Source organism: Zootoca vivipara, chromosome 2 (assembly GCF_965207765.1).
Source record: "Zootoca vivipara chromosome 2, rZooViv2.hap1.1, whole genome shotgun sequence".
NCBI classification, from domain to species: domain Eukaryota; kingdom Metazoa; phylum Chordata; class Lepidosauria; order Squamata; family Lacertidae; genus Zootoca; species Zootoca vivipara.
The window spans coordinates 19230153-19258087 of record NC_142584.1 but is presented as its reverse complement, the minus strand read 5'-3'; the positions used below and the strand labels follow the sequence as shown (position 1 = coordinate 19258087).

At 45.4% G+C, this 27935-nt stretch overlaps 2 protein-coding genes across 7 annotated transcripts in view; both read right to left on the bottom strand.

Moving 5' to 3' along the window:
* Positions 1-21: 21 nt before the first annotated feature.
* Positions 22-11088, bottom strand: SUOX (sulfite oxidase). Its single transcript, XM_035103944.3, has 4 exons — positions 10730-11088; positions 8915-8981; positions 6285-6456; positions 22-4916 (listed from the first exon to the last, which is right to left on the bottom strand). The coding sequence occupies exons 2-4, from the start codon at positions 8968-8970 to the stop codon at positions 3486-3488; spliced, it is 1659 nt and encodes a 552-aa protein (XP_034959835.3). The 5' UTR covers positions 8971-8981; positions 10730-11088; the 3' UTR covers positions 22-3485.
* A 10448-nt stretch (positions 11089-21536) lies between these two features.
* The window catches only part of RAB5B (RAB5B, member RAS oncogene family), a 29092-nt gene continuing 22693 nt past the window's right edge, over positions 21537-27935 (bottom strand). For all 6 annotated transcript variants that reach the window (XM_088661401.1, XM_088661402.1, XM_035103940.3 and 3 more), the window contains exons 4-6: positions 27442-27564; positions 26511-26604; positions 21537-24724 (exon numbers count right to left, since the gene is read on the bottom strand). In XM_088661401.1, the coding sequence (XP_088517527.1) occupies positions 24609-24724; positions 26511-26604; positions 27442-27564 (333 nt within the window). In that variant the 3' untranslated portion in view covers positions 21537-24608. The remainder of the gene's footprint in view (positions 24725-26510; positions 26605-27441; positions 27565-27935) is intronic.

Below are 27935 nucleotides of genomic sequence, written 5' to 3'. Positions count from 1 at the left end.
TGGAAACAAAAAGAAGAGAGATAAAATCCAGAGCATTTATTAAGGACTACTAGAAAATATATTCTTACCCTATGCAAAATTAACAGAACAAATGCAATTATTTTATCACTCTCATCAGCTTTCAAATGAGGACAGAGCAGAAGGAGCCATTACACAGTAAAAAAATATTATAGTTTTCTCTGTGCAGTGTGGGGATATTAAAAGGTATCTGATTTTAAGAACTACTCATTCCTTCCCATTGCAAACAGGGAAGCTTTCTCTGCTCAAGGGCATGTTCCCATGTGACAGCCTTTGAGGGGAGGGGTGCTTGCCAGTGGTGGGGTGGGCCAGAGGCAAAACTGGGCGGATCATTGGATGTAGCTCTTACCTTTGTATCAGTAGGCAACATCAGGGTTTCCCAAACTTGAGTCTCCTGCAGTTGTTGGACTACAACTCCCATCATCCCTAACTAGGTCAAGGAGGATGGAAACTATAATCCACAAACAGCTGGAGAGCCAACCTCAGAGACAGCCAAGTGCTAAATCTTCCCTTTAGCAGTGCCTTGCTGCCAGTGAGGTGCTTTGAAGCCCTGACTTCCAGACTTCGAAGCCCCGAAACGTCTTTGTGATGTCAGGCGATTTGGCATTTGGTCAGCCCCACCTGTCAAATTTGGCTTGCGAGGCAGATCCTGATAGCAAGCTCCTCAACCCCCGCTTTGAAGTTTGTTACCACAAGCGGGGGCGACAGAAAAGGCACCCACCAGCTCCTTGCAGTCTTGAAGAGTCAATTTGCCTTCCAAACCAACAGGTGTTACCCTCCTCTCTTGGGCTCACTTACCCTGGAAGCACTTTGTGCAGAGTGCCAGAGATGGAGAACCTATGGCCCTCCAGATGTGGCTGAGCTCCAGTTCCCATCAGCCCCAGCCAGCTTGGCCAATGGGGAGGGATGATGGGAGCTGGAACCCAGCAACATGGGAGATCCGTGGTGTACATGTGCATCCTGATTTTTTGGGCTGGAACCAAGCTCCATTTCAATCCTGTTGTAGTTCCAAACCAACCACCCCATTGTCTTGCTTTGTTAAAGAGTTAACAAGATCTGGAGCTATGGAAGAGAATCTCCTGGAGCCATACAGTGAGATGAAGGCACCTGGACAGGGTTGAACCCATTTCATACCCTTGCCTATAAGCAATGCTACAGCACTAGTGGAAGGGAGGAGGTGAAGGGGTTTTTGTACACTGCCTCAAATAGGTCATCATGGGAAAACATAGAAAAAACAAATGAGATGAATAAATTTCCCACCATGGCCAGCAGAGGGAATCAGCTAATTCAAACAAGGACAAAAACCCTGAATACAGTAGATCCAGAAGTCTTTTATGCTGTAATGAAAGCTTTTCCTAACCCCTCTAAACCAGATTCTTGAAGCTTGGCAAGTGTTGTAAAAGGGGGGGGAGAGATGCTTACAAGCTGGTGGGCAGTGTTTCCAGTCTGGAATGTGATTCATTTCCCCAAAGCTCTCCAAATCTAGCCTCCAATTACCACTTCGGATACTTGGGGTTGGCAGGTCGGAGACTCACCCAAATCCATCCACAGCAAAGTTTTCCACCCCCACCCAGAGCAAAAACTGGCACAAAATGCTGGGGTACCAAGACTACAGTGAGTGTCACGTAAACTCACAAATCTACAGAGGGAAAATCTCTCCAGGCACTTATTGTATACACCTGCTTTTGTGCGTGGCAGGTGCTGGCAGTGCCCTGAACAGGCGCAGGTTGCAAAAAGAAAGAGGTGCAGCTACGATGTCCTGATCTGATGAGAAGAATCAGCAATGGTGGTGGTGGTGGGGGGACACCTAATTTGGGACGGGGTGGGTGGTGGGACACACTGAAATGCACAGCACTTGGGTCCCAGTGCATTTCCAGGCACAGTTCAAAAGCCCTGGTGCTTCTTGGCAGTGCCCTGCCTGCAGAATGGTCTCACTAGAGAGGCTCATCTGGCGTCTACATTACAATACAGTGGTGCCTCGCTTAACGAACACCCTGTAAGACGAAATTTTTGCTTAAAGAAAGGATTTTTCTAGCGGAGGTTGCCTCACTAGACGAATTCGTTTTGCAAAAATATCATCTAGCGAATCATAGTTTCCCATAGGAATGCATTGAAATTCAATTAATGCGTTCCTATGGGCAAAAAAAAAATTCAAAAAAATTCAATGCATTCCTATGGGATTCGCTAGACGAATTTTTCGTTATAAGAATAGACCCGTGGAACAAATTAAAATTCGTCTAGCGAGGCACCACTGTATTTTGGCAGCAGGTTAAAAAAGCTTTAATATTTTCCCAGGGCTTCCCCCCCCCAAAAAAAGTGGGTGTTAAAAAAAAAGTCCTGAAATTAAATTGAATGTTATACTGTTTTCCCTTTTTCAGACAGTTTGTGATGTTATTTAATGCTTCATGGCTAACACCCCCCCACACACACACACTAACACACACATATAGAGAAGGCACAAAGTGTTCATGTGGTAGGACATTAACGACCCTGGAGAAAGCCAATTCCTTGGACACACACACAAAAATCTAAGCTCCCCATATGACCAGAGCAATCTGACCTACAACTACTGTTGTAGGAAACCCAAAACATTCAAATTTAGTTTCTATACACACACACACACACACACACACACACACACACACACACACACACACAATGCCCCTGCTTTGTATGCTGTTTTCCTAAACCTGGATTCCCATATGTGAGCAAACTACCTTCATTCCCAAGCTCATTCATAGGTGCAAGCAGAGTAGCCATTCTCTCTGTGTTTTTAGAACTGCTAGGAGAGGAGAGTTAAGTGTTTCACAAAAGCGATTGTCAGAACCCTTCCTTACAGATAATAAACTGTGCTAGATTGCCAGACGCAAAGGGCTCCTGTAACGTGTCAAGAGCTGCTGAAATCGCCTCTTCAAAAGAGTCGAGATTTCTGTCCTCCTTTTGCATCTGGTCACCCACGACCGTGTCTTCTGAGCAGGGGCAGGGAATGAGGGAACAGCTCTTGCAACGGCTGTAAGAACAACGAGAAAGCAATCCTAAGGAGGAGCAGCAGAGCGCAGGAGATAACAAAGGCAACTCAGCGAAGGCTGCACGCATTCGCCTCTCGAGAAAGAAACACACAAGGAATTCTAAAGGGCAGCAGAAGGGCTTCCTTAAAAGACAGAGAGGTTAGAGAAGAGGTAGTAAAAGGGCCTTCATCCATCTCAAACAAGGCTCGCCAAGGTGGTGACCTCCAGCTGTCGTTGGGCTACAGCTCCTTTCAGTCCCAGCCAGCAAAGTCGATGCTCAGGAATGATGGAAGCCGTAGCTCAGCGGTAGCTGCAGAGCAACAACAAATGCTTAATCTCTTCTCCTTGGCCTCTCCAATAGGATGGAGGCAAACATACTCTCGGAAGAAAGAAGGTGCAGAACAACCACGATCCATGACCCTTTTGTTTCTTTCGGGCAACGAGGCACGACTCAGCCTCTTACTCCTCGCCCACGTTGACGTGGACCCGATGCCATGCGCTGTTGAGCACTCCCAAAATGTTCCAGATGGCCACCACTGTGTCCGGCTGGTCGTTGTAGCTGGCGTCCACAGCCTTGCAAACAATGTCCAGCTCTTTGGTGCCTTCGGGCACGCAGGCATCCAGCTGCCACAGCTGCCATGCCCAGGCTCGACCAGGCAGCTGCTCCTTCCCAGTTAGCTTGGCCACCTGCCAGCTCTTCCCACCGTCCAGCGAAACATCGACGCGGATCACTCTTCGCCCCCCTCCGCTCCAAGCGTAGCCCTTCACTGTGAGCTCCCCAGGGCAGACGCAGGCACCCGGGCCCGGCTCGGTGATTGCTGACTGCACGGGCATCTCTTGGATGGCAGGGGCGCTGGAGAAGTCCACATTGTCCCACGTGACAGAAGGGGAGAATCCTTTGTAGTCCTTCTGCTGCCAGTGGCTTTGGCTTTCTTCCGGGCCCACCGTGATCCGGGCCAGCCACTTGACGTTCCGCGCTCCGACTATCCCCGGAACAATGACTCGGAGGGGGAACCCGTTGTCCCGGGGCAGCTCCTCCCCGTTCATCTCATAAGCCAAGAGGACGTCCCCATCAGGACTCATGGCCTTCTTAAAAGGGATGGAGGCCCCGTAAACGGTGCCGCTCTGATCCTTGTCCAGCCCCTCAAAGCAGACGTGCCCCTCGTCGCTGGGTCTGTACCCGGCTTCTGCCAGGACATCCCGGAGCCGGGCACCGCCCCAGCGCGCGTTGCTAATGGCCCCGACGCCCCAGCCCAGCCGGTTGGTGTTCTTGATCGCGTTCATCTCGGCCCGGCGATTGCCAGCGCACTGCAGCGTGGCGGTCACCTCGTGCTTGGGGAATCTCCTCTTCAAGTCCTGCAGAGATAGGGACACCGTCCGCCCACTGGAACTCTGTACTTGCAGCCGGTAGGTGGCCGGGTCCACCACAGGCACGGGGAAGTGGTTGCGCTTGAAGAAGAGCGGGTTGGGAGTCAGGTAGTTCTCGGCAATCAGCTCCAGGGGGGGTTCTGCGTTGAAGGGCTTCAAGGTGTTGATCCGGAGGGCGGGGTGCCGCTGGGGATCCTCAGCATATGGGTCTCCCGGGATTGGCTGCGGAGGCTCCTCGGGGCTCAGCTCCCCCACTTTGTACCCGCGAAGGATCTCCAGCACATGTTCCTGTTTGTGCATGGCGTAGAGGGCCCAGAACGGTTCCAGAGCACCCCCTGCTGCCAGGAGGATCTTACTTTTGCCTCCAGGGTGCACCTCTACGAAGTCTGTGATGTCAAAAACGTCGCTGCCGTAGGTCACCCACACCCGGTTCGCTTCACTGTTGTGGCGAGCCACCTCCTTCCGGGTAAAGACCGGAAATGGGGGTCCAGCTGCGGGCGCTGGGGTCTCAGGCTCAGCTGCCTGTAAGGAAGCAAGAGGGGAAAGCCATTAAGAAAGGAGAAAGAAGGGATCTTTGCAGCCCTTAGCACCCTATTGCCGTGATCAAAGAGCCCCACTTATTTACACGAGAAGCCTGTCAAACCACAGTTGAACTATGGAGCTTGTTTCCTTTTCTTAAGCAATTTTTAATTGGTTTTTTATAAAACAAACACAATCACCACGCAACAGCAGTACATCTAAGGGGGTGTGTTTTATCCTTTGCCTCCAGACATACACTTACACATTCAAACATATTACTTAATGTAGCCCCTCCACTGAGAATATTGAGCAGTTGGTATAAGAAGGTCTTGATTTTGTTCGTTAACATTGTTAAAGAAAGGCTGGGCCTTTTCCAGAGCCCGATTTGATGCGATGCCTTCAGCTGTCTTACACGGCAAATTCTTGCGTATACCAATCGAAGAGCGCCTCTGTCCATGCATGTCTAACAAGGTGGAATCTATTATTCACATTGTTCTATTCTGTGAATTCTATAATGAAGAACGATTGCGACTCATTTTACCCCTATTATCAAAATTCACACCCTTGCAATATTATCTGGAATTTCCCCCCGAAACGTTACGCAAATTCCTTCTGGAAGACTCTTTGAGCTCAGTATCCTACGCTGTGGCCAAATTCTGCACCTTAGCTATTAAAAAACGTAAATCTCTTTTATTGAATAACATATTATAACAATTTGTCCTGCCCTCCTGTCACAGTGGCCTCCGATGATGATATTGCAGCTACAGTTCTTAGTTAAATTTCTTATTCTTTTATGGTGTTTTATTCCGCTGGACCTGTATTTTAAGTATTGTATATTGACTGTTAAAACCCTATATCAGTTGCTTTTATTGTTCATGTAGAGAATTATGCAGAATTTCTGGTTTAATATGCTGGCTGTTTGCCGTAATAAACATTGACTTGACTTGTTAAAGAAAGGGGTCCACATTTCTCGGGAGGCGTCTCTATCTGTTAGGCCTTTAACTACCCCTCCTGTGTCTGGTGAGACGCTCAGACATTGCTATATCCAGGGGTTTGTTTTCATAAGACCTAGTGATGGTCACTAACTTCCATGACTTTCAAAGAGGATGAGATAAATCAATGGAGGATCAATGGACTACAAGCTATAATGGCTACATTATATCTCCACTGTTGGAGGCAATAAGCCCAGGAATACCATTTTCTGGGAGCTGCAAGTGGGGATGGCAGTCTTACGTTTATCATCTCCCACCTTGCTGTTTGCAAGTTTAAGTTCAGGTACAGTGCCAAGACATTTTTTTGTACAACAGCCCAGCTCTCAACTTTTAGCTCTTCTTTTCTTCACATCCCACTTCCCCAAGCGGCCCCACTCACCCGCCGACGGTGATCTCCATAAGCCAAGATGGTGCCTATGCCCAGCCCGGCCCCTGCTGCTACCATGACCCTGCGCCTTGTGCTGCCAGCATCGTTCCAAGTGCCATGGTTGCGGGAGGTTGTCCAAGCCATGCAGGCTGGAAGGTGGGGCCTCCAAGGCATCTCTCTCAACCTGAGTAACCAAAGCAGACCAAAACCTTAAAAGAGAAGATATCTACAGCATATACTTTGGACATGTTTAAAAAACACTGTTCTATGATTCTGTAGTTTTATGCAGTGTCATTACCTGCAGGCTTAAGAGACATACAGGAAAAGGACATGGGAAGAAGATGCAGGAATAAGTTGCAGAGTGGGACAGAGGAGGAAAAGAGATAATTTGCTATGGCAGCACAGTCTGTCTTCCAGGATCCCAACAACATAATCGAAGGAATCTGTACCTTCCCTTTAGAGCACCCTTGCCTGACAAACACAACATTCCCCACTTCACACACAGGGAGGGAACTAAACAAAGATAATAATGTTAATATTATTTATTATTAATATACTAATAAATAATAATGATGATGATAAAATATTACTGTAATAATAATTTATTGCTTATTACCCGCCCATCTGGCTGGGCCTCCCCAGGCACTCTGGGCGGCTTCCAACAGGATATTTAAAACACAATAAAAGATCAAACATTAAAAACTTCCCTAAACTTCCCTAAAGAAAGACTGTGGGCAAGTAACCTAGGAAATGTTTGCCAAAGCAGAAAGGAAAATGAGTGCAGTTTGTTCTGCTTCCAGGCTACCATTCTTAACTCTTTGGCAAAGGTGCCTTTCTCTCTTTTTTAAAGCGTGTCTGCCTGCAATTGTATCATGTTATCTGGCAAATTCCAGACCTAACGTATAAAATAAGCTTTCTAGAGCCTTATGGTAATCATTCATAAAAACAGGCCTGTCACTTCTCTTAAAAGAGTCAGAACAGGATGGCGATTCCTGTGGGGCAGATCACCAGCACCCCCACAAAGTTACCTGATCATTGTCCTCAGCTGGTACCCTCATATAAACTGCAACATTCATACACTTTCCAAGTTCTCCTCCTTTACCCCCCCCCCCCCGCAATTCATTAGGCAGGTACCCTCGCCGCAATGTTTTAGATGCTTGCTGGTTTTTTCATTATGGCAAGCCTACCCAGACATATCATTTAGCTATGTATTTTTTGCTTCAAACAGTTTTTTCTAATTCCATATTCTATAAGAATCTATATTCTGATTCTATATGTGTTTTACTGATAATATTGTGAGTACAATCTAGGAAGTTTTATAATGAAGCAGCCTAAACATTTTTCTCAATAGAAATAAATCCCAAGGGTTGTCCTCAACGTAGCGCTAAGCAAAACGTTCTGTCGAGAATGAGGATTTCTCCTTGTGCAATGGAACATTCTCCACCTCTTCTTCCTCTGCACACCCCCTAAATCTGATCTGGGGGTTCCCCTTAACCCTCTGTAGCAGGTTTGGTGATGGTGGGGGGGGGGGTGCAGAGCAGGGAAAGGTAGAAATCCCATTGTGCTACAGCTAATCATTGCGCTAGCAAAACTGGTTAGTTGAATATCATCCCACCTTTTGAATTCACAGACTTTCAAAATGAATCCAAAAAAAAAAAAAACCACCACCCCGTGAGATTGAGATAATTACCTTGTTTTTGCTGGGATTTCTAGACACCAAGAGCATAGGTAGCCTATTTCCACTCAGGTCAACTGGTGATTAATCTTTAACTCCTGACTCCACTCAAGGCAAGGTAGAGGGAATTAAAAACCTAATAAAAGGAGTCTCCCTACCCAGATCCTGTGCCTAGGATCATAGAAACAGAAGTCACATTGAAAGGGAAGTGATGAACTTGGAGATAAGATTAGAGTCCATATACAACTGGGCAGGGAGCCTAAACAAATACTCTGGAAAGGCTCTTTAGGAAAGTTCAGGCAAGGTCTTTTTGCTTCCTTTGAGGTTATAGGAGCAATACTGCCTGTTGGAAAGGAAGAGATTTGGTAGGATGTGACTGGGAGGGATGTTTAAATTGCCAGTGTGAGTGGAAATTAGTAGAGAGTAGAGCTAAAGAGGGGGGAATAGCAAAAAGGCCGTAGCTTGAAATGAACTTTTATTAGTAAAAATACAGCACTTTTTATTACAGAAACTATTTTCTCTCTGTGTGTGTTAGAACCTTGGTTTCCCCTTTCAACCTCTCTGCTTTTCTTTGGGACCAAGAAACAATCTGAAGAAGGAACGTCAGCCATGGCATTTCATTTCCTAAGAAACTCAACGACTTTCCACACTGAGCTTTTCCTACTATATTGTCTCTAAGCCTTCCTTACCCTAGAGGAGAGCCCTGTGCACTTAGGAGCTTGCCCTCTTTATTTGCCAATAAGACTATTGTTCCAATAAAAACAGTATTGTTTTTTATTTACTTTCACAATTTTTGGGCCTGACTCATTTGCCCAAAACCCCACAGGCAGCAGCTTTTTGAGTCCATGTCTGGATTTTGAGAGGTGAGAACAGAAGGGAAGATGTTGAGCTTGGATAGCAAGTTAAAGATCAAAATGTCCTTTCAAAAGAAACACAGAGTTGATGTTAAATAGTCCATGCTCCTTACCAGTGTGTTCTGTGAAGGATGCAGAAGCCATTCCTGCTGGGTTTGGACAGCAGCATCTTCCCAATACCTACATTCAACAGGAAAAATCAGACAGGATTTGCACCAAACAACACAAGACCTAGAGCTGCCCATCAGCTGGAAATTCAGTTGTCACAGGGACAGTCTGGCTTCAGTTGTCTATGCTCTGATACTCCAAGTTAGACTACTGCAAGGTATTGGGCTGCCTTTGAAGATGCACAGCTAGGGCAGAATGCCGTGGTTGGATTATTAACTGAGATAAGAAAGTGTAAGCTTGCTTTCAACATTTTAAACATTATTTAACCAACCAGAGTCTTTGCTTCACTTCCACTGCACTGTCTTTACCTCTCTCTTAATAGATTCTTATTAATTAACAGGTACATACAGCCCAACCCATGTTTACTCAGAAGTGAGGGCCATCATGAAAATATGTATATAATTACACCGTCCTGCATTATTTCAACTTTGCTCTACATGTTCCTAGTTTCCTTCATGCTAATCATCAATAGGCTTCCTGCTTGCAATATCAGAGACCCGTTCCGCTCCTTATACTTGGGGTTCTAAAACATACAGGTTGTGTTGTATCCATTTAATTCCACATCAGCCAAGAGAGGCAGGAAAACACCCCTAAGGTAGCAAAATGACTTCTTGCGAGACCAGCTAAAAAGGCCAACCTTGATTTAAAGTTTCAATAAAACGCATACAGAATACATGGTATGACCAGTTATTATTTACTTACTCGGCTGGATGAAAACAAAATCTAATTAGTAACAAGGAAACGAGAGAATGCAACTTGAGGTTCATTCTGAATTTGCCTGCTTGTCCTGGCGAGATCTGGTTAGCATGAGAGTTCCTTTACATACTTTATTTTATTTTACTCTTGTACTGGTTCTGGCTGTGTCCTAACAGCCTGAAATATGTACAGTAAGTTAACACAGGTTAATGTTTTCCCATCGTTTTATCGCCACTTGCTGCATGTCAGGCTGCTGTAAAAAGCAGTCTATTAAAAGGGAAGTCAGCAAGCTGATAGTGGCACCGACACCTTCCCCTGCAATAAATATTCTCAAGAGATAACCTTTCCTAGCAAATGATTTTTTTAAAAAAAAACTAGATGAAAAGTGATCAGGCTATTACTTTTTATATGTGCTCCCAGAGCCGGATTTAGCTTTGATGAGGCCCTAAACTACTGATGGAAATGGGGCCCTTTATATGTCCAGCTGTCCTTTGTCAACAACAAATTGTCACTGTTTTTTGTGCTGAATATATGCTATATGGTAATTTATGGACCTAATAGGTATCTAAAGCCATTTGCACATAACAAATAGGAGCCTACACAACACAAACACTGTTGCTGTATGTAGGTTTTATTTTATTTGTTTATTATCTTATATTTTGGAATGCTGAAGTGCATTGCGCTCAGGGGTGCCAACTTGAATATAATTTTTTTGGGGGGGGGTTAAAAAGGCAAGTAAGCCCCTCCCTGCATAATCGATCACATGACACGTCACATTTGAATGGGGGTTCCCCATAATTTGGGAGGATGTCCCCCTCAAATATTTTATTGGGCCGGGGGCGAAGGGACCTCCTGGGAGTTGGCTCTACTTTTCAACGCACATCCTCGCAAAATAGAGCAGCCTCCATAAGAGGCAGGGGACGCGTCAGCACCGCCCCCCCCCAAAAAACCCCACAGATGCCACTCAAAGCGAGGCTCTTCCCGCCCGCCCCCCGTCCTTTCGCCCCAATCTACCCCACACTGCCCAGGGCATCGTTGCCCGTGTGGATTCCTTTTCCTCCCACCTTCAAGTCAGGCCGGTCCTCCCGGGAAAGGTCCGTCTCCGTGACGCAGCGGCGGCAGAGCGTTGTTCCCCTTTAAGTGGAGGAGGAGGAGGAGGTGGGATCGATGCGTGGGGGCGGCAGGGCAACGACTACAGAAAACGAAAGTCCTCGCCCACCGAAGCAGGAGAGATTTAAAGGGCCCGCGGCCCAAAAAGAGCTGCCGCCTCGGACACGGAACCCCCCCGCGGCTACCTGAGTCGCGCGCCCGAGACGAGAGCTCCAGCTGGGCGACGTTGGCCGCCTGGGTCCGCCTGGAAGATGCTCCTGTGAGCCGCGTGGAGTTTTCTGTTGCGCAGGTGCTGCGCCCCCTTGGCTCCGCCCTCGCCGCTTGGCAAGCGGAGGAAGAGGCCGCCCTCTTGCCCAAAATGAAGCCCAAGGCCGGGCCGGGCAAGCAGGCGCCTGGGGGAGAACAGTATTCTTCCGTCCCTGGCTGCCCCCCCCCCCAGGTTCTTTTAAAAAAATTAAAAACATTTGTTGAAAGTTCAAAAAGTACATAATTATATGTGAGCCAAACATTGTGAGACGCAAATAAAAGAGAGGAATGGAAAATACGAGACAACCCTTGTAGAAGGAAAAATAAAGAGGGAGAGGGACCAAAACTGTTTACTTTACAAGGTGTTTATTACACTTCACCAGATCTTAACCTATTACAGTATTTGTAAGAATTGATTCCAAATGTCACTGAATTTGTCCTATGGCAAGTCTGCGTTTATATGCAAGTTGTTCATATGTTGTGAGTCTTCAATCCAATCATAGAAGGGAGCCGCATTTTTTTTTTTTCCAATTCATCAGCATCAGTCTTTCTGCTGTGGTAAGGGGACCGGGAGCCCACTCCTATTGTCCTTTTGTAAGGTTCCACGCGCTAGGTATATAATTCAAGAGGATATTTTGCTCCATAAATGTAAGGTTGTTCCGTACAGTTCTGTTGATGGTTTCAGTTACCCTTTGCCAAAAATCTTTCAATATAGGACAATGAAAAAACAGGTTTTAGAGAAGCATTATCCTTATTGCATCTCCAACAGTCTGGCCCCAGGTTCTGTTCTGATGAGAAAGGACTGGAGTAGGTTTGTTTATTTATTGCCACCTTTCTCTTCGAAAGCGGTCAAGGCGGCATTGTATACATGCTTCTCCTCCTACCCATTTCACCCTCACAACAACCCTGTGAGGTAGGTTGGGCTAAGAGTCTTAGGGACTCCATTCCGGATTTGTTTAGGGTTTACTCCTTGGCCTTATCTTCTCCAAAAGATGCCCCGCAAGGCAGCGAAGGTATAGAATCAGAATTCTGCCCCTAACTTCCCTGTACAGCACATACTTCTTCTTGACCACCGGACCCACTATTGGTCCTGTGTCTGCTCAATCCACCAGAGCCTGTCTTCTCATGCAAGGGAAGTCCCTAAATCACCAAGGGTTTATGATGAGACCCATCAGCTACCCTTACTTGGATTAGCCGGCCAGTCAAAGCCATTCCTTGGGTGTGGCTGCTGTCACATCCTGACAGCTTCTAGGAGCCACAGGTGAAGGCTGAGGACCAAAGGTGGATAAACTACCCCAGAAGGAGCACAGCATGACTCCTGTATCGGATTTATTACACCCTGGATTAGAAAGAGTTAATCCACCTCCAGCTTAACCGACAGCGCATCTTTAGGATGGTGAGGTGCCTGTTTTTGGCAGTTGGGAGAGGGGGAGGTTGGTGAGAAGAGGGAAGAAGAAGGTTGTGGGGCCAGGATAGTGGTGGTTTAGATTAGGCTCAGGATAACTTGAAGTTAAAGTCTGACAGAGTTAATGTATAACTGTAACTAAGCTTGTAAACTTATGCATCATTAAGAAAAGAAAAAACTGTTCTCAAGAAAATAAAATCCATCTTCTTTTTGGTGCCAAAGAGTATCGTCTTGGTTATTTCAGCAGCGTATTAAAACTCACCGAGGTGGAGACTCAGAAAAGGGCAAAACTTACCTAAGGAAAAGGGGATAGTTTGTGTCCTAGAGTCGCACAGGAAGGGCAGTACTGTATGGTGAAAACCTAGAGTGCCACAGGTTTGCCAGGGTGATATGGCAGACTGATACAGTGGGGGTCTGAGTTGAGGGAGTCCCTGTTCTGTAGGCAAGAGGTTGTTCATTCAAATAGCCCTGAGTGTTTGTGAGATCAGGCCACAAAAGTTGGAATTAGACTCTCTTTACTGAGAAGCCCAGAATTGAGGGGTTTATTTTAACGTGTAAGGAATTGAGTGGGGATTGCTTTACCCCTGTACCCTTTCCTCTCATAATCTATTGGCAACGTTGGCGAGGGGGTTCGTCGCAACTCCCATCAGAGGTACTACCCACCTCCAACAACCATTGTACTGCATAAGAAACATAGGCACCTCTGCTGTCATATTTCTTCCTTAGTTGTTTTCCCCCTAACTTTAAAAATTTCTAAAAGTCCCAAATGTTGTAACCTTTATTCATAGGGAAGTTGTGCCATCTTGTTTGCCCTTTCTAAACCCTTCCGTGCTTTGCAATGTCTTGTTTTTTTTAAGGTGAGGTGGCCGGAACAGCAACACACTAACTCAAGTGTGATTGCACCATAGATTTGTATAACAGCATTGTGCCAGATATGAGAAAGTTGTGACCCGGCAGATGGAGGGCTCCCAACTCCCAGTCAATGGTCAGGGGTGATGGGAGTTGAAGTCCAGCAACTGGAGAGCCTCAGCTTCCCCAACCCTGTTAAATGCTTGGTAATTTTAGCTTTAATAATGTTTTTCTCCAGTTTCCCCAGATCAGATATGAACCTAAGTAGCCTGTAATTTCCCATATCTCATCTGGATCTGATTTTAAAACTGACCACTTTCTAGTCCTTGGTGTGTGGAGGCTGATCTTAGGGACAAGCTGAATATTTTTGTTATGAGATCAACAATGTTCTTTAAGGATATTAGGGTATATGCCTTCTGGAATGGATAAATCTGTCAGTTTTAAAATTCTCAGTAGGTGTTAGAATTCTTGTTGCCATCAGTTGCGTAAGTTCCTCATTCTTTCCTGAGGAACTAATTTAGGTACAGGGATCAGCCCCACCCTTTCCACGTGAAGATATTTGCAAATAATTAAGGGCTGCCAGTTTTCAAGTTGTCAATATAGGTCTCCTAACCTGGTATCTTGTCACCATTAGATGTGTCAGTTTGTTTTTCCTGAGGACGCTACTTTACATACAGGAATCTGTGCTCTACCTCCCTCTGAGGAGACATATGCAAAGTTCTGCAATATTAACTTCCTCCTTTAGCGTCCTTCTGACTTCCTTGTCTTTGAAAGGTCCAACCACCTCCCTGGCTGCTCATCTGCTTCTAATGCAATTATTTTGCTGTTGTTCTTCAGCTAGATAGTACTTACTTACACATTCTGCATCCCTTATAGTCTTATTGGATTTCTTTTGCCAACATTTCTTCCTTTTGGAAGAAATGAGGTCTTATGAGGTTCCATAGCACTTATTCCTAGGTAAATGTAATAGAATTGCAGCCTTAAATACGTGTTGTGAGTAGGAAAACAGATGTTTCTGGAGGTTATGAGATACGGCTGGCTTTCCTTGACATATACACCCTTCATCAGCTAAGTGCAGAAAAGCACGCATGGGCAGCTTGTTATGGAAAGATAAGAATGTAAATTCACCAGTAGACAGGAGGAAATCTCCAGTCCTATCCTATGATTGGAAGAAGCCCCAATATACTCTATTAGCTATGAACAACTGAGTGGCCAACTAAAAGGAGCAGAACTGTCGTTAGTAACCTGTGTCCATACAGCAGAAGGGAGCCCAGGAGGCTAGCTTATTCCATGTCAGGCCATTAGTGAATATATTCCATTATTGGCTTCAGTGGCAGCTCCAGAACGCGGGTGACGACCATAGCTGCCAAGTTATCCCTTTTTTAAAGGGATTTTCCCTTATGCTGAATTGGCTTCCTCGCGAGAAAAGGGAAAACTTGGCAGCTATGGTGACGACGCTGTGGTCTAAACCACTGATCCTCTTGGGCTTGCTGATCAGAAGGTCACTGGTTTGAATCCCGCGACGGGGTGAGTTCCCATTGCTCTGTCCCAGCTCCTGCCAGCCTAGCAGTTCAAAAGCACAGCAGGGCAAGTAAGTAAATAGGTACCGTTCTGGCGGGAAGGAAAATGGCGTTTCCGTACGCTCTGGCTTCCGTCACGGTGTCTTGTTGCGCCAGAAGTGGTTTAGTCATGCTGGCCACATGACCCGGAAAGCTGTCTGTGGACAAACACCAGCTCCCTCAGCCTGAGAGATGAGCAAAACAAACCCATAGTCGCCTTTGACTGGTCTTAACTGGCCAGGGGGCTTTTACCTTACCTTTTACCTTATTGGCTGCAGTGACCTTTCAGGATTATTGTGGTATATTTCCCAGACTTTTTGTGATTTGGCAGGGAATCAGAGAGTCACCTGACCTTTTTGCATGCTAAGTGTGTGCTGTAGCACCAAGCCATAGACCTTCCCTACAAGGAAACATTTCTTGGAAGTTTTCTTGCCAAACGTTCACTAGGTGCCTGCTTGATTCACTTTGTTGAATTTAGGCTAAAGGTAAGGTCTAAACCACTGAGCCTCTTGGGCTTGCCGATCAGAAGGTCGGTGGTTTGAATCCCCACAATGGGGTGAGCTCCTGTTGCTCTGTCCCAGCTCCTGCCAACCTAGCAGTTCGAAAGCATGTCAAAGTGCAAGTGGATCAAAAGGTACTGCTCCGGCAGGAAGGTAAACGGCGTTTCTGTGCGCTGCTCTGGTTTTGGTGTCCCGTTGCACCAGAAGCAGCTTAGTCATGCTCATAGCTGTCAAGTTCTTCCTTTTTTAAAGGGAAATTCCCTTATGCTGAATAGGTTTCCTCGCGAGAAAAGGGAAAACTTGACAGCTATGGTCATGCTGGCCACATGACCTGGAAAAACTGCCTGCGGACTAATGCCGGCTCCCTCGGCCTGTAAAGCGAGATGAGCGCCGCAACCCCAGAGTCGTCTGCGACTGGACTTAACTGTCAGGGGTCCTTTACCTTTTTAATGAAACATTGCTGGCCAAAAGATAGGGCATGAGGAAGGGCTGGCAATAAATCCATACTATGCCTGGCATGTGAAGGAAGTCTCTTTCTCCAACAGCTGTTTACAGAGCCAGGAAATCAATATCCTGACACAGCTTGCGAACGTAACAAGGTTTTGTTTTGCCACAGGGAGAGGGAACCATCCCTCTCATTTGTAAAACTCTTTGACATATAATTGACAGGACTGTTCTAAGACGCACCCATTCCATTTTATGTACAGAAGCCAACTAGACCGAGACAGCATGGTTAATTATTGTCAAAGTAGGCAGGCTATGTTAGAGGGGTGCAAACCTGACCATGTGACACACAGCAGCTGTTCTACAAAACATCACTACCCAGCATCTGCGCTTTTGAGGCAGGTGCCTCACTCTGCCCAGTGGTAGAGATGGCTCCAGTTGTTGAGGCACAGGCTGTGGCAGAAAGGTAGAGATTTTCCCCAAGTCAACTGAATCCCCCCCCTCCCATGTACAAGATCACCCACACAGTTCAGTGGTGCAAACTACCCTTTCTTAAGTCTCCTTTCAATGCAAATAGTATAATTAGAAGAGAGACAACCAAAGGTGCTATGTAACAAGGCTGGACTAGATGAATCCCAAGCAGGAATTAAGATTGCCGGAAGAAATATCAACAACCTCAGATATGCAGATGACACAACCTTGATGGCAGAAAGTGAGGAGGAATTAAAGAACCTTTTAATGAGGGTGAAAGAGGAGAGCGCAAAATATGGTCTGAAGCTCAACATCAAAAAAACCAAGATCATGGCCACTGGTCCCATCACCTCCTGGCAAATAGAAGGGGAAGAAATGGAGGCAGTGAGAGATTTTACTTTCTTGGGCTCCTTGATCACTGCAGATGGTGACAGCAGTCACGAAATTAAAAGACGCCTGCTTCTTGGGAGAAAAGCAATGACAAACCTAGACAGCATCTTAAAAAGCAGAGACATCACCTTGCCGACAAAGGTCCGTATAGTTAAAGCTATGGTTTTCCCAGTAGTGATGTATGGAAGTGAGAGCTGGACCATAAAGAAGGCTGATCGCCGAAGAATTGATGCTTTTGAATTATGGTGCTGGAGGAGACTCTTGAGAGTCCCATGGACTGCAAGAAGATCAAACCTATCCATTCTTAAAGAAATCAGCCCTGAGTGCTCCCTGGAGGGACAGATCGTGAAGCTGAGGCTCCAATACTTTGGCCACCTCATGAGAAGAGAAGAATCCTTGGAAAAGACCCTGATGTTGGGAAAGATTGAGGGCACTAGGAGAAGGGGACGACAGAGGACAAGATGGTTGGACAGTGTTCTCGAAGCTACGAACATGAGTTTGACCAAACTGCGGGAGGCAGTGCAAGACAGGAGTGCCTGGCGTGCTCTGGTCCATGGGGTCATGAAGAGTCGGACACGACTAAACGACTAAACAACAACAACAAGGCTGCATTTTAGACGGTGTTAAAGCATGGGTGCTGACTCCAGGCAGAAGTATATAGCCGACTAAGCAGAAGGACGCTTAAGGACTATTTTGAAAATGGAATTTTGTTACAAGGATAAAGCACAAGCAAACACCATTATATTCAGTGCGCCTCTGCTGGTATGTCAGTTGGCAGGTGTCAGATTTGATGCTCATTTTATCGCAGCTGAAGCGTTAGACTGAGCGCCAACATTTGCATACAAACTTCATAGATGATGAAGAACTGATAATACACCAGTGACTGTGGGCAATCCGTAAAATGCAGTGTATGTAAGATTTAAAGGGGACATAGAACTATAAATTATTCAGCCATTTGCAGAATTAATCAGGCAGCACTTGCACACACCTAAGAATATATGCTAATATTGCTTTGAAAATCTAATTAGATTAGAAATACATTGATTGTATAAAATAATAATCAATATACGTTTATCTCTTCAAACTTGGGAAACTTGAGTACGGATAAAAGTGAATAAAAAACACCATTTTGTCCTATGTAACCTTACTTTTGTAGAGAGCAGATTTTGTGCTAATGTAGACTGAAATGTACTGGTCAATATGGCAAAGATTTCTATCCTTCTTTCAAACCTGGTCAAGAGAACGAGAGAACTATAAAGATCTTTGAATGAGGTCCCAGCCCACTGAGATCCTATCATGAAACAACCTGTTGAAGTTTTTTTTTTCTTCCCCCTTTTGTGTTACTGTTTATAGAACCAATTTTGATGTGCTTTGTTTTTGGAGGACGCCTATTTCTGTGCACCCAGGCACTTGCTGGTTAAGTGGCTGGCCTATTATAGATTGTGATGCATTTTATTGTGTGGCTTTTATTGGAATTGTGAACCCTCCTCCCCCAGGCTTGAATGGCAGTAGAGAAGCATTTTACATATAAGGACAGCACTGGCATACCTATCTTATCGGATTTTAAACTGGCTGCATAATACATGATGACCTTCAACTCTTGATATTATGCAAGACTAATCTGAAACAATTGTTGCCTTGCTACTAGCTTCCAAATTTTCAAGGATGCTTTAGTTACCTTTTTACCTAGTTAGGTGTTTAGATGAATAATGGCTCTCAATTGGGAGTGATTCCTAGAAGGGAGACTTAACCCTCAGGCCTCTTCATATGAAAAGGTGTCGTTGTTTAGTCATTTAGTTGTGTCCGACTCTTTGTGACCCCATGGACCAGAGCACACCAGGCACTCTTGTCTTCCACTGCCTCCCACAGTTTGGTCAAACTCATGTTGGTAGCTTCGAGAACACTGTCCAACCATCTCATCCTCTGTCATCCCCTTCTCCTTGTGCCCTCAATCTTTCCCAGCATCAGGGTCTTTTCCAGGGAGTCTTCTCTTCTCATGAGGTGGCCAAAGTATTGGAGCCTCAGCTTCAGGATCTGTCCTTCCAGTTAACACTCAGGGCTGATTTCCTTAAGAATGGATAGGTTTGATCTTCTTGCAGCCCATGGGACTCTCAAGAGTCTCCTCCAGCACCATAATTCATACGGAAAGGTATCCACCCCCAAAAGCTAGTACTCGGGTTGCAGTTCTACACATAATTACTCCCTTCCCTTGCATCCTGCTGAATTCTGTGGGATTTCATAGGACTCTGCTCTACATACAAATTAATTGATCTCAAGTGTAGAATCAGTTCCAGCAGTCTAAAGAGCTCTCTTGTCTGGTTCAACATGGACAGATTTTGTCTCTGTTTTTCTGTGGCCTGCTTTGGCTGCCCTGCTGAACTGGCAACAAGGTACACTAATATTAAAAACAATTTATGATGGACTGCCATGTTGCTACCAAAAGGAATTGGGGATGAAGATTGGATAAGCTTGGCAACTCTACTCTCTGCTTCTTTAGTCACATCCATTTAGGCCAAACACAGGACTCTAGTTATTCTAGCTTGGATTTCTTTTCTAGAGGCAATCCACACCCGCTATAATAGGTATCAATTAATCAGGCTGCAGTGGGATTTAGGCAATTCTTTTGTTGGGTTGGGATCATTAGGCAATCTTGGTTTTTGGCCCACGTTATATTAAACCTGTCCTTTGGGTTTATTTGTTAAATATGTAAACCATCATTCTACAGGTCTGATTGAGCAGAGGGGAAGCAAGGTTTCTTTCAGACACTTCTTGTACCAACCCCTCTCATTACATCAACTTTTCCAGATCACTACAGGAACTCAAAATAGTGCACAACTTTGCTTCCCGCCTTGTGTCATTTCTTTTTCAGATTCTAAGAGGAGCAGGGACTGCCTTCCTACTGATTTTTCTGGAAGCCTTTACGGCTTAAAGAGCACAGTAAGGAAAGCAAGTTAAGCATCCCCCCCCCCTTTCAGTGTCCAAAACTGGCACTTTATGCAGCAGTGCCATCTAGTGGGCACTTTGTGAAAATACAACCACAGATATCAATTGTTGACAAGGAATAAAGCAGGCATCCCCAAACTTCGGTCCTCCAGATGTTTTGGACTACAATTCCCATCATCCCTGACCACTGGTCCTGTTAGCTAGGGATCATGGGAGTTGTAGGCCAAAACATCTGGAGGGCCGCAGTTTGGGGATGCCTGGAATAAAGGAAGCCAATCCGGATTTACCAAAGGGGTTCTGCTGATTTTCACTTGCTCCCTCACTCTTTTCGGGTAAACCAGGCGAAGGCAAACTCTGCCCTCCAGATGTTTTGGGACTACAACTCCCATGATCCCTAGCTAACAGGTCCAGTGGTCAGGGATGATGGGAATTGTATTCCCAAAACATCTGGAGGGCCAAGTTTGCCTATGCCTGGGCTAAACCCTTGCTACTAAGGTATTACTCTGATTTGAACATGTCTGCTAGCCACATAGAATAAATGTCCTCTCGAGTGGAAGGATTTTAAGATAATGTAGCCTAGGTATGAAATACTGCTTTGCAAGCCACCAGTTACGGAGCAATTTTTGTTTCAGCTGCCAAGTATTACAGCATATGCAGAATGTAGCTCATGGTAAGCTAGTGATCCAGTAAGTTAACCAGAAATATTAAGTTGTCTGCCTGGGTGTCATATGTTAGCTAGTGAAGATACCCTTGTCATAGAAGGGAGTGTTTTGAAACTTTTAGGCGCCAAAGGGCAAATCAAAATAGAGCAAAGTATCGAGTGCTTTCGGCAGGGGTGTGCCCACCATTTACCGTCGAAATAGGTGGTTACTGAGCATGGTCCAAGTTCTATAGGTTGGGGTGTGTATGCCAAGGGATCATGAACTCTCCATCCCCCCGCACTGGCCTTCCTGTTCTAATGTTAGAAAGCTTGGCATCTTCCACCACAAATGCACTTGTGGGGTTATGGCTCCTTGAGATTTGGGAATTGACAATTTCATTTAGCCTCTCTTCACCGGAGCCTCTGAAAATACGCTTGATCTCCTTACCAGGAATAAGTGGACACTATCACCAGTTCTTAAGCACATTCATTTGCTGCCTCTGCCAGTATTTCCAAGTGTCTCATTTACATCTGCCCCCCCCCCAATGTATATTGGATTAGACCATTGGGAGCTTTGACTACCATTAAGCAAACACTGATCATGTCAGGGTTTTCTTCCAGACGGGTGGTCCCTAGGGTGGAAATTTCCACAGTATACCTAGGTATATGGAATTTTCCTATGCCCATCCCGCAGGGCAAATCACATTTCTAGAAGAAAGCCGTAGATATCAGATTATGGCTGCAATCCTAGGAAAACGTATTTGGAAGTAAAATCCTATTGAGATGAGGACTGCTTAGTAAACATGGGTATATCTGGTCATAAAGATGATACTGTTGTCCAAATTGTAAGAGAATTTGTTATTGAGGAATTCCTGGTTTATTGAAGTAAACTCCCAACATTGCTACCAGATCAGGTCTGCTGCTACTAACATGTTAAGTTTTTATTTCTGTTTTTTTCCGAAAAACTTTCTATATTCAGTTTGCCTAGCTATACCTTCCCATGCTGATTCTGTTGCCACTTTCAACAGAAAGTAAAGGGTTGACTCAAGGTTTTAAGGGTTAACTAATTCATGTTAATTAAGTGACTTAAGAATTTATAGCTCTTGCTGTCTCAGTAGAGCTTAACAAAAGAAACACAAAATCAAAGTGTTTCCTAATATTTGGGGGTCACCTCTTGAACCAAAGTGGCCCTCTAATCAGCCCAAATGACTGGGATGTCCCTGCTTTGATGCCACCTTTCATTTTGCAAAAGGGCTTGTGTTCAGAACCATCCAAGTCGCTTATCTCAAATCGAAATAAAGGAGAAAGTTCATCTAATACACTGATTTTTTGTTGTTTACTTACATTAAATACATTGGTAAATCAGCAGTTGAAATTCTGTTACCATGATTGTTATTTTAAATGCAATGTAAGAGCTTTCTCAAAAGAAAAAAGAAAAAAAGAAAAACCAAACTGTTCAGAAGAGTAGAGTAAGCAGAAGAGAAAGGGTGTGGTTTTTAATAGGAAAAAGCTGCAGTGTCCTCACTTGGTCTAGGAACTAGCCAGGAAGCAGTAACCAAAGTTTGTGAGCAAGATGAAAGCATTAGGTTTTTTTTTTTGGTATTTAAATGCAGAATCTATTTTTGCTTTGCCATGAGCCGAGAGCAAAACAGCACCTTAGCTTTGTTGGAATGAGATGGGGCATGCTTGTTCCTGCTCCTAGGTCCTTCTGGATGGCTACGAACATCACATTACATGTGCATAACAAAAGATGGAACTCTCCGTGAAGTAGGTTTTAACAGTGAATGCAGCTGAAGGCGCAAGGCTCCATATTTCAGGGTTCTCCCTCACACAGAGCTCCGCTCTTGAGACACAAGTGAAGTTTGAGAGCACAAAACAAATACTGAGGAAGTGCTACGGCACTCCCGAAGTCTTTATCAACACTGACATCAGAAATTCCATGCACAATTGTGGCGTGGAGCAACTCTGCACTCGTGTCAATTGGTTGAGGCAAGTGACAGCACACATTACTTCCAGTTAACTTAGATTTTGAGTTTTCTTGCTCAAAGCCTTGTGTAGACAGATTCGTCCAGCTCCTTCCTTAGTTGCTCCCAGTTCAAATACAGCCACCGGTAGAAGGCCATTTCAAAGGCAGCAGAATAATGCCACATGCTGTCAGCAGTGCAGGATTTAACAGTTTCAATTAATGACTAAGAGCAAAGCCCTGGAAAAAAATGCACAATCTTGCCTGAGTGAACATCAGCCATTTAAGTTGCACTGGTGAATGGGAGTAGGCAAGCAAAACCTGCATCAAGTCACAGGTACAAGCATGTGCAAAATGAGTGCGCTTCAAACCATGCTGGGGAAAATAATGGGAAAGGGTGTGCAGGTGTGTGTGTGTGTGTGTGTGTGTGTGTGTGTGTGTGTGTGTGCTGAAACATAATCCGCCCCAAGCTCTCCCACAGTAATATTCAACCATATGTGAGAAGTCTGCATGGGGTAGCCAACAGAGTACACCCAAGAGATGTTTCTGTGGGTAGCCAGCTGATTCGCTGCCAAGATGTGGACAGCACTGTGGAACTCTTACATGTTAGAAGCTGTACTCATGCCTGAGGCTTCAAGAAAAAAAATGCAGGAGGGATGGAGGTGGGAAGGTGCTATTTACCCTGGTGAAGGCCACTGTCGGAAGAGGAGCCATTTCTAACGGAGACGCTGGGCTGCTGCTAGCTCTTCAGAGAGCAAAATGTGGATGAGAGATGGTAGCATGCATTGCCTTTACAGGTCAGCACTATCTACAGCTAAATTTAAAAAGCTATTACTTTGTTTAGCTCATAGCAGGGAAGTAAAAATCCCGCAACCACCCGCCCCCTTTAATTTATACAAATTTGTGCTGTACTATTTACAGATGAACACAAACAGGGCACAAACACTTCTCGAGTTTAAACAGCCCTTGGGGTCTGAGGGGGTTGAAGACAGAAGGTGCCGCTCTACCGCTCTAGACTGCCATCTCTCGACAGCTTCCTAGGGGCAAGACTGGGTTTGTACACATGGGGGTTCTGCAAGGGTATAGGAAAAAGCCAAAAGGCAAAGCTGGGCGCTCCCTGGCAGGAAAAGGGGTTTAGAAAGTACAGTACTGGTCCTCCTACTAGCAGCTCTCCTCCCATCTAGCATGTTGCCCTGTTTCTGACTTGCCTGCACCCGCAGCCCCAGGCTTCTCCCAAGGATCCAATGTCCTTTCTCCTTTTGGCAACTTTGCGCAATGTGCAAGGCTGTGCATACAGGTGCAGGCAGAAGCTCCCAAAAGGAAACTTCAGCAGGCTCCTCTACTGTATCCCAGCTGAACAAAGGGAGCTTGGCATTCTTCTTTCAGACAGCGGGCCACACCCATTTTGAGCAGAGAAGAGAATCTCTCTTAATGGGACTCCTGATAACTGAAGCACAACCTGCAAACAGCAGCCTGAAGATTAACACAACAGGAGGAGATACAACTGCCTTTTTGACTTGGAAAGCTGGTCTTCTGCAGGTCAACGTTGCCACTCCTCTCCCTCCGCTACACTATCCCGGCCGCCAAAACTTCTAAGGCATCAAAATCAAGGGCTATCTGAGGGTTTGAGGAAACAAATTCCGATATTCTACACTCGTACACTCATGATTCTCAGATTTATGTGACTGACACCAAGGGCCACATTCAGGTCATAGCAAGCAAGACACGAGCGAAAGTTCAGATGCAATCTTCCTCTCCGACCCAGCCACAAAAGGCTGCCCTGGAAAAAAAAAGATAAATGAAGGACACTGCAGCTTTTCCGAACACCGGGAAAAAAGTAAATTAAAAAAAAAACAACAACTCTGGGAGGACCCCCTCAAAAATGCATTTTCTTGAGGGAGCCCATTCAACCTTGCTCTTAAAAATGAATCTACAAGAATTAAGATCTCCCTCGGTTGCGACCCTCCCCCCCACCCCACATAGCATTAAACAAAATAAAGGGAGGTGGAGGTAAAAAGAGGGTGGATGTTACAGGACCAAAAACACAGAGCAAAGACAGTGGTGGGGAGGGAGGGGTGGGGTAGAGAGAAGAGAGGAAATGTTATCTGGAGAAAACAGAGCAGGGGAATCAGAGTAATTAGGTAGCTATTTGCACCTATAATACAAAGTGAAGAAAGAGTTTGTTTTTTGGAAGTTAAGTCCCCGGTCGGTCTATCTCCACTTTCCTTGTGGGTGGTGGTGGTAACAGACGTCTGGTGGTGGTTTCTGAAGCATTAGAAGTGCAGTTAAACGGAGCTCTTGGGAGAAGGGAGGGAGGGCGGCTTCCAAGTGCGCCGATGCTGTTATTGGAGGTGAAGTGTGGTGTGGTGGGGCGGAAATGGAGGTTATATCTTATCTCTCGCCGGCTGCTTTAATGCCACCGTTTAGTTGCTGCAACACTGGCTCTTGTTCTGCTGGGACTGCTCGTGAAGGTCCACCCCTCGATTCCGACCCACGGCACCCCCTGTGCTCTGGGGCTCGCTCTTTGGCAGCTTCTTAGCTAGAAGGAGAGAAAAAAAGATATGCGTTGGGTGAGGGGGAACAGTTAACTTGCCGGGTTCATCCCCCTTTGGGATTCAACAAGAGGAGTAAAGTTCGGAACAAGGACAGTTCGGATATGCAGAAATCTGGAACTCCTTGATCTCCTAAAGCCTTCCCAACCCACTTATTTTTAATGCTCCAAATGGCAGATGCAACAAGCTGCCTGCAGTTCTTGTATTGCTCAGCTTTCGTACCATTCATGTTCTGTTTCCTTAACAGTGGCTGACAAATCTCTATTATAGTTCCACCAAGGTAACTACAAATATTGAAAGCAAGGTAGGTTTGAAAAGTGACCGTTTCAATGAACCATAGAGTTCTGCAGAAATATTTCACATTCCTGCTAAACTGGATTTTTTAAGGGGGCTGGCTTGTTCTAGGAACCTCCCCCCCCCCAAGTGGAGGAGTGGTGGGGGCTATGGGGGTACTTCCTTTACTCCCCCCTCCCCGGCCGCCTCCAAGAGTCTGAATTTGGACTTGCCAGTTGGACTAGTTGCTCATACACGATAGTTTACCCAAAGCAGATGAGAAATGCAATGGTAAGCCTGAAGTGCAGGCAAAAAGCATGTAGCATTGCCACTGGTAATAGCCAGCAGTTTTAGGCCACTCTCCTAATCCAGGGCAGGGCTATGTGTTGCAACTTCTATTTAAAGATGAATATGCAGGTAGAGCCAACTCATCCTACAAAACACACACTGAGGAATCAAGGGAAAAGTTCTGAGTTCTAAGTCCAACCGATGATTGGTGATAAAAAATTTAAAGGCGGCAGTGGGGGAGGGGGGGTTGGTGGGGGAGGGAGTGCAATAGACCACAAAACATGTATGGAGCAACAGCTATGTGGCTCCTATTCCTCAATGGTTTGGCTACAGCAGTTCATATAACGGCCAGCAAAATAAAGTAAAGGAAATGGAGAGGCAGGACCCGTGGGAAGGGAAGGCTAAAGCGTTCAGAGATGCAGAGTGCTACCAAGTATAATGTTCAATATGAGGACCCCTACTAGCGTCAGTGTAAATAGGCAGGGCTTCTTGCACCCATGGAAGTCCCTGGAAAGTATCACCACCCATTTCAAGACTTTGATTTCTTTGTAAAATATCCTAATGACGCATTACCGTGAAACCCTCTTTGAAAATATTTATGAGATTGCTCTGCGATGGCCAGAAAGTACAGTACTTGTGGCCTTTATGCTGGTCATGTTTTCATTCTTAAGAACTAGGAAAGAATGGAAAATAGAACGAACACAGCTTGATACCCATCAGTAGCAGCACTCTTAGCCCTGTTACCGAAAACGGGTGTAACCAGGTTATTTATTTCAGCATTTGCCAAAATTTGATGTATGGTAGACCAGGCTCGTGCTGGGAGGTAGCAGCATGGCAGAAAACTCACCAAGAAAAAGGGGAGACGGAAGAGAGAGAGAGAGAGAGAGAGAGAAGGAAGCAGCATCTTCTGGACACAGAACCAGGGTCCCCTCATACTCCCTTCAACCTGTATTAAAGGGCCTGCAGCCCTTTCCATCTGTAAGCAGACCTGCGGAGCTTCCACCCTGTCGATACAGCAGCCCAGAATGCCTCAGGTGGGCCTCAGTACCTGGGTGGGAGGATCTAGCCCAATACCTGCTCCAACCATCTGCTGCTGGGCAGTAACCCAAGGCAGCAGGAGGCTGCGGAACTCAGTGTACAACTTAAGGTGAAGCCACATGAATCTTTAGACAGTGCCCCGATAAAAAATGCATTGTAGTGTCTTTGGGTTACCTATCGCCAGGAAGAGATCGTTAACATTCATTGCTGTCTTGGCTGATGTCTCCATAAACAATAGACTGTTGTCATCTGCATAAGCCTGGGCCTCCTGCAAAGAACAATATATAGGTCTTACTTTTAGAACAAGACTGCATATTCTAGATTGCCCAGAACAATCTGGGCAGACAGGCTTGCTCAGGTTTTTTGTGTGTTTACAATACAATAAAGTACCAAAAGGCTGGACTATCTTGAAGGAGTGACCAAATGAGGTTGGGAAGTTTGGAGGGAGAGGAAAGCATATTCCTCCTGATACAGTGGTACCTCGGTTTTCGAATGTAATCCGTTCCGGAAGACCGTTTAACTTCCGAAACATTTGAAAACCGAGGTGCAAAGGGCTGCAATTTTAATGGAGAAAGCGGAAAAAACCTCAGTGGAAGCCGTTCAACTTCCGAGGTACGTTCAAAAAAGGAAGCAATTACTTCCGGGTTTTCGGCATTTGAAAACCAAAATGTTCGGCTTCCGAGACACTCGAAAACAGAGGTACCACTGTAGTATATTATTATTATTATTATTATTATTATTATTATTATTATTATTATTATTATTATTATTTCTCACCCACTCTTCGCCACTAGCTCCCAGGATGAGTTACAGCCATTTAAAAATACATTAAAACCATTTAAAAACAAAACATGATTTTTAAAAATAGGCCAGGCCCTAAAACTCTATCTCAGGTGTCAAAGGCATGGATAAAGAGGTCTTCAGCATGTGATGAAAACTATGCATTAATGTGTCAGATGCACCACTTAGGGGTGAAAAATCCACAGCTGAGGGGCTACCACAGAGAATGCCCTCTTCCGGGCTGGCAAACTATGGACCATTTCTTCCATCTAGAAGAAAGAATGGGCACAATGGACACCTGAGGGGTTTCAGAAGCTCTACTTACTTCATACTCTACCATGCGCTTATTGGCAAGATCCGCCTTATTTCCTGCTAAGGCTATGACAATGTTTGGGCTAGCTTGCCGCTGGAGTTCTTTCACCCATGTTTTTGCTCGTGCAAACGTTTCCTATCGGAAAAGGAGAGACCAAAATGTCAGGTGTGCAGACAGAAGGGCCCAGGATTCCTATCTTCAACCAACTCACCCAATGTGCACCAGCAGGACGTTAAAACAAAAGGCTTCTTCCAACTGTCACTGCAATAGTCTATTGGTGGACATGCAGGTTCTCGAGGACATAATCAGACCAAACATCTACTATCATTGCCATTCTTTTAGTTTATTACCCCACCACTCACCATAAGGCCCCAAGACGGGTTACCAGAACTGAAAATGCAACATTAAAAACAACTGACGACCACAAAAACAGGGTGGATCCTAAAATTATACATCTCAGGTGGCAAAGGCCTGGGTAAAGAGGTGCATCACCTCCAGCCCATCAC

What these genes read in the sequence shown, in the direction of transcription:
- SUOX (XM_035103944.3), bottom strand. Translation starts at nt 8,970, where the DNA reads ATGCTGCTGTCCAAACCCAGCAGGAATGGCTTCTGCATCCTTCACAGA. An exon ending in ATCCTTCACAGAACACACTG is followed by an intron (nt 6,457 to 8,914) that starts GTAAGGAGCATG and finishes TTGGTTACTCAG; the next exon opens with GTTGAGAGAGATGCCTTGGA. An exon ending in ATGGAGATCACCGTCGGCGG is followed by an intron (nt 4,917 to 6,284) that starts GTGAGTGGGGCC and finishes GCTTCCTTACAG; the next exon opens with GCAGCTGAGCCTGAGACCCC.